The sequence below is a fragment of the Oreochromis niloticus genome, linkage group LG11, assembly GCF_001858045.2.
Source record: "Oreochromis niloticus isolate F11D_XX linkage group LG11, O_niloticus_UMD_NMBU, whole genome shotgun sequence".
NCBI classification, from domain to species: Eukaryota; Metazoa; Chordata; class Actinopteri; order Cichliformes; family Cichlidae; genus Oreochromis; species Oreochromis niloticus.
The window spans coordinates 17146257-17156180 of NC_031976.2; the positions used below are offsets into that span (position 1 = coordinate 17146257).

The 9924-nt window shown below is 38.8% G+C and overlaps 1 protein-coding gene across 1 annotated transcript; it reads right to left on the minus strand.

Annotated features, from left to right (window-relative positions):
* Window positions 1-401: 401 nt before the first annotated feature.
* LOC109204399 (C3a anaphylatoxin chemotactic receptor) lies at window positions 402-8813 on the minus strand. Its single transcript, XM_019365229.1, has 3 exons — window positions 8097-8813; window positions 4057-4165; window positions 402-1459 (listed from the first exon to the last, which is right to left on the minus strand). The coding sequence occupies exon 3, from the start codon at window positions 1290-1292 to the stop codon at window positions 402-404; it is 891 nt and encodes a 296-aa protein (XP_019220774.1). The 5' UTR covers window positions 1293-1459; window positions 4057-4165; window positions 8097-8813.
* Between the last annotated feature and the right edge of the window lie 1111 nt (window positions 8814-9924).

Here is a 9924-nt window from a genome sequence, read left to right on the forward strand (position 1 = left end):
TTTTTGCGCTTTTCAATTTGTTGTTGCGCTTTTCAATTTGTTGTGCGTTTTGTGATTTGTTTTTGCGCTTTTCAATTTGTTTTTGCGTTTAGTGAATTTGTTTTTGCGCTTTTCAATTTGTTGTTGCGCTTTTCAATTTGTTGTGCGTTTTGTGATTTGTTTTTGTGGTTTGCACTTCAGGGCCACCGTAAATATGGTATAAACTAATACTGCAAGTCAAAGTGACACAAACAAGTTTATTTAACTGCCATCAAATAAACATTAAAAGAGCAATTAAATAGCCATAATTATCTATACAGCCTATTTATATATCTCAAACAACACAGGTTTAGAAAGATTTCCTCTGGACTATTGTTGTTTCTTTGTTTCTTTAAGTCATTGACAGCATTGACCATCAGTGTTTAAAACTGAGTTGTATTTCTGTCTACTGACTTATTGTAAGTGTGAGAGCATTTCTCCTCTTCCCAGAAGGCAGTCTCGAATACATTCAGAATGGATTTGTGGACTTCTTTCTTAAAATCTTGGCCCATGAACACATACATCAGTGGATTCAGGCAGCTGTTGAAAAAGGCCAGATTGGTGGCCAAAGGGATCCCAATGACACTACTTGAAGTATCCATTTTTTTAGCTATCAGAATTAGATCCATAATACGAATGGGAGCCCAGCAAAGAAAAAAGCTGATGATAATGGCAACAATGGTCTTAAAGGAGCGACTTAACTGGCTGGCCAGTGTGTGTTTTCTTCTGAGATGATTGATTATGACAGCATTACAGGGGACAATGATAGTGAATGGGACTGCAAAAAGCACAAGGAAGCGGGCAATGACAATCGGTGGACGATGAAATTGTCGCAGTATATTGGGAGATTCTGGGTTATAGTCATCAGAAATAGAGTAGCTCTTTAAGCAGAGAGTTTTGTTTTCATTCTCACACGCTTGCTCTGTGTCCATGATGATGAAATATATAAAGCCAATTATCAAAGCCACCCCCCAAACACCCAGAGACACAAACAAGGCCTTACGTACATTTTGGTTGTTCTGAACCCAAACGGGCCACACCACAGACACACATCTGTCCACACTTATCAAAACCAGAATGTAGACACTAGCAAACATGTTCAGAATAATTATCATGGAGTTGAGTTTGCACATGAATTTGCCAAAAGGCCAGTGGAAGTCTAAAGCAAGGTTTGTTGCACTGAAGGGTAGAAATGCTACAAAGATGAAGTCGGCCACAGCAAGATTGAGGTACCAAACTGTGTTTACTGTTTTCTTCATCTTGAATCCAGTCATCCAGATAACCAGTCCATTCCCAAGCACACCAAGGACAAATATCAGGAAGTGAAAAATGATAGACACAGCGATGAGAGACTTTCTAATCTCAGGAGTATCTGTACTGATGTGAATTCAAGAGTTGCTGTTTGAGTTATTGTTGGCCATCTCCACCATTTTCTTGAGACCTGCAGTATTAACATAAAGGAAGAACAGTATTAATGTATGTCAAAGTCAGTTTTAGGTTTTATACTCAATTTAATTACTCTTACATCACTACTTGATGTCAAATACAGTTGAAGTTACAAAGAAAATGAATATGAGTACTTATTGCTAAAACAACATGAATAGTGATCCAGATTAAGGCACTAAACTATGCCAAATTACAATAGTAATGAGCTAAAATAAATAAATAAAACTGAAGAAGAGCAGCGATGATGTCAATTTAAGTGGCTAAGTAAAAAAAATTCAAATTTTCAAAGTCATAGCAAATCTATCTAGAGACAAATAATAGCAAAAACACAGGGAGTCAGGGAGTTGATTCAGTATCTTTGAGGTTCATTCCATAAATTTGAGTTTGATTCAATATTTTCATACTTTTAATATTTTCAAGGTTCATTCCATTCCATTTATATTTGTATATCTCTGAGAACATGCATTTGTATTTGCTTTGAAGTGCAATTGCGGCTGGTCTTGATGTGAGATTCAGATGAGAAACACATCCACCCAATGTTTTAGCTACTTTCATTTTTTTTAATAAGGTTAACAACTTATTACGATATACAGTAATCTCTGGTTAAATGCAAAATCTCTTACATTATAGTGTGTTGGCACAGAAATTCTTGCAGTTATGTTACTTTATGTTGACTCACTCATGAGAAGTATGTACTCAGTTCACTAAAAACATAGGAATTATAGTCTTTCTGAATGGGAAAAAATGGAAACATGCCAACAGCATACCATAGTACTGTATGAATTGAATAATTTTTTGGCAATTGCATGTATCATAATGGTCATGGTGGAGTGGATAAGGCGAATTTTAATGGTGCTCATGCAGTGATTGACTAACTCTATTTTACTGCAAAGAAAATCAAATTGTGACTTTTACTTCTCAAAACAAACAAAAAAAGGTCTTGATTTAGCCACAAGGATAAGTGCACCCTAAAACAAAAAAGCGCATGATGAAGAGTGTATAGTTGGCATGTTAAAACATTTAGATGTTTTAATTTATGTGTGTGCGCATGTGTGTTGGCGTCATTTCTCGTCAAAAAGTATTACACATTAATCATGACTTTTCCTAAAAGTAAGGCTGTACATTACTTTAATTACTTGCATGGAGAAAGTAACTCTACCTTCTATTTTTTTCTTAATGTGTTTCTTTTTTTCTTTTTTTTTTAACCTGTCCCGTTTGGTTCTTTTGCCATCAGAATTATTGTCTAAAGGCGAAGAAAGATGCCCAACGGATTTACTTTACCAAATGGACCATCCCAGCCTTGCCGTAATGGTCCATCTGATTCACCTTTTATTGTTTATTTTATTTTCACTTGCTGAATACGGGACAGACTTGACTGGTGGAAAGAAAGGGGAGAAAGAAAGAGGGAAAGAAAAAAAATAAAAAAACCTGAGAAGAGGGACGGGGAAAAAGGGCAAAAAACAAAAACCAACAGAATAAGCAGACAAAAAAAAATACATATCGATCACCTGGATCACCTGTTGAGAAAGAAAAAAGAAAGCAAGCAGAAGAAGACGAGTAATAAACAAGATCACAATGATATATGGGAATATGACAGTAAATACTAAATATTAAACATTATGGTGCAGCACGTGAGATCGACAGCGCACAGTGTGCTTTGAGGTAGGAGCCCAAAAGGGTGTAGTTTGTGTGTGTGATCACCCGTGTGTACACCTGTGAGCATGAACGCGCTTGTTTTTAAAAGGTTCCTTCATGTAATGATCTGCTAGAGGGTGTGGGGGGCCACTGCCCCGACCTCCAGGGCATGAAGCAGGTATGGAGGAGATCAAAACTCCAGACATCCAGAGGCCCCCAGAACACAAGAGACCAAGGAAGACCAACAGAGGGGCAGCCGCGCCACTATCCCAGAAAGAGCTGCGGAGAGTCCCAGATGAGGGGTCACTCAGCAGCCGCGGAGCAGAAGCCAGGGGGGTTGCAGTGACGTGCCCGTGAGCTCCGCCGGCAGCCAGCTGTGCCTGAGTGACCGAGCCCCGGGCCGAGAGGCCGAGGGCACCCCATCCCCGAAGTGGCCCGAGCGAGCCCCAGGCTCCATGCCCCGATAAGCAGCCGCCAAGGAGTGAGCCGGTGGGTACCTGGGCGCCCACCCCCTCTTAATGTGTTTCTAATACACCTTTGTAGATTCTTAATTACAATTAACTCACTCATCTACATAGGGCATTTTGTAGAGGGTATAGCAGTCATGGCATTGTTTGACTTGAAACGACAACTTTAACCTCCACATTTTGACTTATTTTTCAAAATGCTTTTTGATTATAAGCTCACAATTTTGAATTTATTTTCAAAATTAACAATAATAATGAATAATGAACAATTTTTATTTGCTAATGTAGCCGTAATACTCTTTATAAATATAGAGACATTTCAAGGACAAAGGGAACCTATAAGCATGAAAAGGAAGTTTTTATTTGTACACAAACAGTACTCTGTCTGAGTTTACTTAGTTTACTGTAGTAATCAAAGTTTTTGTCTATTTCTGTATAACAAGATAATTTTTCACAGATGTATTGCAACAAAATAGCACAGATTACATACCTTTAGCAAAGCTTTTTTTGTGGTTGTGGATGAATCCGCTGCCAAAGACTGATCACACTCTGACAGGTTAATAGAACTGAGACTAATCTATGGGCTATACGCCACTGCACTGAGAGAGAGAGAGAGAGAGCGAGAGAAAGAGATTGCAAAAAAAAAATACTGAAGAATGTCTTTGCAAGCACTTATAATTAGAATACTTGGCTTGTGTGGCAGCAATTTGGACCTGCTGTCAGCATCCTGTTTCTTTTTTCTCTTTAAGAAGTAAGTTGCGAGTAAAGAACAACTTAATTGAGTGTGAAAATATTATTGTATGCAAAATCACTGTCAGATTCATAAAACTTATATACCTACAGCCTAGAGCTGGGCGATATGACCCAAAATTCATATCTCGATATTTTTTAGCTGGATGGCGATATAAGATATATATCTCGATATTTTTTTAAAGCCATAAAGTAAGAACAAAAAGAGAGTTCTTAGTCAAAGCTGTGTCCCAGATGTCACACAGGCACTTTTATTAACATGCAGCATAGATGTACATGAAAAAAACTACTCAAAAATAAATTATGAGCATTTATTAAATAATGATGCTCTATAAATAAAAGAAAACTATGTTGTTTTGTGCATAACAAAGAGCTCACAATTGTGCAGTCAAAATGTAATCTAAAAGACGCTGAGCATAATAACATAGACAGATTTCACAGCTGCTCTGTTCCCAACTTCTACTGCGTGACTGACAGCCTGGAGTTTGAAATCCGCTTCGTAACCATGTCTCTGAACAGGTGCCATTTATGGTCCTTATACACACACAATACGGTAATATTACGTTGAAGCACAGTACGTATTACTCCGCGAGGCTCCTCGGTAGCCGTAATGCTCCGACAATCCATCAAGCGGTGCAGCTTCGTAGCTTACCAAAGTCGAACTAAAACATTTTTTGACAGATTGCTGAGCGCCGTGTATCACATAAAATCGGTTCGCGGTCATCAAGCACAACCAGAATTCATACAAAAGGCGCGCAGTCAACTTTTGAGAGAATGAAAGGATTTCAGGCCGTGCATGGTGTTAGCGTGGCTAGCTCGTTAGCGTGGTTAGCTCGTTAACACGTTGACGCCGTCCAGCCCCACGCACGGGGCGATGCGCAGTAACTCATTAACGGAGATTTGCCGTGTCCATCTTGTCGCTGCCTGCAGGTGAAGCGATGGGGGAGGAGGGGGAGTTGTGTTCAGTGAAGGAGAGGCGAGGTCGAGTAACATTGCGTAAAGACAAAAGTGGACGAAAGAGAGGTAAACTTGCGGCTCCGCAACTATAATTATAACGTAACATAGACTATATCGATATAAAGGATATTGTCACATCTTATATCTCGTATAAAAATATATCGATATTTTTAAAAAACTCGATATATCGCCCAGCTCTACTACAGCCTTCAGTTTTTAGTTTAATATTTGTGCATGGTGCATGGCTCTCATTTACTGAAACTTGCACATCAGCTTTTTTTGTTCTTCCCACCATGCCTGTGTAAGTAAATTAAACTATTCTGAACGAACAGGCTTCTGCAGTCTGCGTACAATCTGCACACTCCCATTTCACTAAAGAAACACTTTTACCAGTAAACTCTTCATGGTGAGCCTGACTCCCAGTGCTGTTGAATGCGTGATGCCTGTGGCACTGACTTCTCATGTAATGAAGACCTTGGAAAGACTTATCCTTGCTCAACCTATGGTCAGTGTCATGGTCGTGGGTCTTTGATTCAGTTTATGAGTTTATCACCGCGTGCATTATGTTCAGTTTTGCTTCTCCTGACTTAGTTTACCTATGCCTTGTTTTCCCCAGCTGTGTTCTATCTGTATAATTACCTCGTGTGTGTGTGCTACATTTCAGTGAGTTTTAATAGCTGTCAGTATTTCTTTGGTGTAACTTATTGGGATATTTAAAAATCAGAGCTATTTGCATATTAGAGCTATTTTGTAACATATTGTTTAATTTAATATTAGTACTTTAACTTGTTCCTTACAGTTCTTACTGTCTTGTGACAACTGACCAAATAATTTTGATTCTGATTCTTTAGGGGAGGCAGGGAAAGTGGTGATGATGTTTCACTCACATCTCTGGTGGGAGGGACTAACATGAGGAGAGAGGAGTCGAGGAGAAAAGTAGGAAATGAGTAGGAAAAGTGACTGTTAAGGGTAGTGTTTAGTAGGGCTGGGCCATATCATACCGTTTACGGTAATACCGGTATAATTTCGGGCAATGATAAGAAAATGAAATATCGCGATAGAATATGGGTAAAACGCGCATGCGCAGTGTCTTTGTTTTCATACGCACATGGAGGAAAAAGCCTGCCGGCGATGGAGAATGAGAAGAGCGAAAGCGGATCCTGAATGAAACGGATGAACCAGAATTGGTTTGTAAAAATGCTGCAACTTCAGTGGTGTGGAACTGGTTTAGCTTTCGTCCGTCAGATACACAACAAAGCACTATTTTTGGTAGAGCATGCTAGCGGGCCGTCGTTATTACCGTGTCTTTTGGAAAATACGGCACACTTAAAATCAATCCTTTGATTTTTCTGAAAATCGACAGTGCCCCTTAATCCCGTGTGCCTTATGTATGAATTCTGGTTGTGTTTACTGACCTCGAAATGATTTTATGTACACGGCGCTCGAAAATCTGTCAGATGTTTTAGTACGACTTTGCTAAGCTATGAAGCCGCACGGTTTGATGGGTTGTCGGAGCATTATGGCTATCGTAGGCAGAGCCTCGCGGAGTGATACGTACTGTGCTTCAACGTAATATTACCGTATTGTGTGTGTATAACCTCTTTTTAAGTTTTGTGGATATTATACATGGTTATGCTGAAGATATGTCGGCCAATTTCCACTGGAAATGCCTTTTGGTTAAACTGTCAGTGAGGAATTTGCATTTGCACTGTTACATTTTTATATAACTTTAATGCACATAAAAAACAGCTGCTTATTTAAGTGAAAATACATTGATTGTTTTTTTTTTTCACTAATAAAGTTGTGGAGTTGTAAAGTATTTTGTCTAGTGTCAATTATATCGTCAGTTATATCGTTATCGCAAATTTTCAAATGTATATCGTGATAAATATTTTGTTCATATCGCCCTGCTCTAGTGTTTAGACCCAAAATTTTATCAGAATATTTAAATTAAATTTGCGATAATCAAATTTAAGACAATATAGACAAAAAACAAGGTTTTATTGATGCTCATGTTACAGGCTTTCGATGGGGTCTGTTTTTAAACTGTTTTTTTAACAGAAAAGAAGAGACAGGAGACATCAGTTGCGTTTGGTCTGCAGGCTCTTCCTCGTCTGATTTATTAACAGAATTTAACAATGTTATTTTCTTTTCATTTAGACGCACACCTTTCTCTTTTAACAGCACAAACACATTCAATTAGGTCCATAGCTCAAACCCTTTTGGTTACCTTGCTTTCTCGCAAGAATAAACTTACAAAATAATCATTATATATGAGTGTCCTTATTTACAATAAATCGGATCCATAATACGGATAAATAACTAATTCTACTGCTGTTCAGCATCAAAAACATTTCTGTGCAGCACCATTAACACTGCAATTAACCTGCTTATGTCGCCATTATACTTTCTTTATACTTTAACAGATTCAAACAACATATTACATTTGTAACCAATAAACAAAAATATTCTACCATTGCTCACAAACAGTTTACAATCATCCACAAACAGTATACATCAGACTATTTACATTTGACACATAAGAACTGGGTAGGTCCTAATCAACTGTAACTTCCAATAATGTCAGGATAAAAGAAGTGTCTAAGAGCTGCATTCGTCACAAAATAAAACAGGTAATAAGACCAGCTACCTATTTAAGCTAACAGTGGAATCGCGGCTTCCATTACAAATGGCAGTAAGGTTAGCTTTCTCTCAATCTGTGAAAACACACTCTCTCACAACATTCGCGGTCTTTAAACTAAGACAGAAAAAGGTTTCTTGCATTTATATGTGCATTGCAGAGAGCAAACTTGAACTACAAACCTGTTGTTTTAACAGAAAAGCAGAGGCAGGAGACATCAATTGCGTTCGGTCTGCAGGCTCTTCCTCGTCTGAGGCACAGAAGCGTTGCAACGGCCTATCGCACTCACCACTATCTCCCCCCTGTGGCAATGCCACGTAATTACATTCTCCATAATTCTAATTGAGAGTGCAATACCACCATAAAATCAGGTCTTTTACATCAATAAATGTTTTACAAAAAATTACAATTGTGACCATACACTTGTGGGCGTCACACTCACACTTTGCAGGTGTCAACATGTATAAGTTTAACTCAATAAACTGAATTTTGCAGCTTTCTTTTCAAATAAGATATTGTCACTGATGACACGCTACATAATTCATAGCGTGAATGTACTAAAACAAGGGGCAAGCAACAGCATTATAGTGTAATTGTAGTGATACAGTATAAGTCAAATGTAAAAACATCAGTACCCTAGGTATTTTTCCCTGGAAATGTTCAGTATAATAGAACTGCCTTAACACTTCTATGTTCTACCTGAGATAGAGGTAGGGTCCATGGCACTGCTATAGCAATGATTTTTCAGTATGATTTCATATCAGCTAAAAATTGACACTAGTATAATGGCCCATACAATATGCCACTGCTCTGCTGGCTGGTCATCACATTATTATTTATCCACTTACCGTATTTTTCGGACCATAAGGTGCACCAGATTATAAGGCACATTAAGCAAAACAAAACAGTCAGATAAGTCAAATTTTACTCAACTCATTCTTCTTGCTTCCTCCACTTCCATACCATTGATTCATTAATGTCTAATTCTCTCACAGCTGCTCTATTCCCATGTTGCTGCAGTATATTAATGACTAACCTCATATTGTGGATGGATCTCAGTTGTAATGCTGACTGAAGTTTGGTCCATTTACAGCATCCTGCCATGCGATTGCATTTGTCTTTAACCATCAGGAACACTCACGTTAACTTTCATCGAGTGGGAAAAATTTAGCATTCATTCTTCAGCTTCACTGTGTTTATGTTACGCTAACATAGCTGTGTTGCTAGCAATCACGTAGCACATCATTATATACCAGCTAGTCCAACTTCAGTAACCCTACAAAAGTCTATACAAAAAAAGCCCAGGACAATCTTTCGAGCATCCTGCCACGCCACCTGGAGGCTCAGCCGAGCCTGTCCAGCATCCTGCCATACAGCCAGAGGTCTCTGCACCTGCTGGTCCTGCCACGCCTCAGCCAGAGGTCATCGCCACAACATAGTTTTTTCTCTCCTCTCAGCTGTCTTCCTAAATATTCCACTGATTGTTGGCAGAACTGAATTTTATCTTTACTCACTTTGTGTCCTCCCTCCGCCAATACGGATAAGACAGCAATAGAATCTCTCTCACACTGCTCCTTAGTTGGACTACAGATTAACAGATCATCAGCGTACTGCAAAACAACACTTGGGACACTTAAGTGTTGCAAATCTTGGGCTAAAACCCGATTAAAAATACTAGGGCTCTGAGTGAACCCTTGTGGAAGACATGTGTATACATACTGCTGATTCTGGTATGTGAAGGCAAAAAGATACTGAGAGTCAGAGTGCAATGGGATGCTGAAAAAAGCTGAACACAAATCAATTACTGTATACCACCGTGTGTCAGGTGGAATGTTGGAAAGCAATGTGTGGGGGTTGGGAACAACAGGTGTTTCAGATTCTACTATAGCGTTAATAGCCCTGAGATCATGCACCAATCTGTAATCTTTAGAATTTGGCTTCTGAATTGGACAGATAGGTGTGTTACATGGGCTGGTTGCTTTAATTAATACACCAGCCTTTTCCAACCCC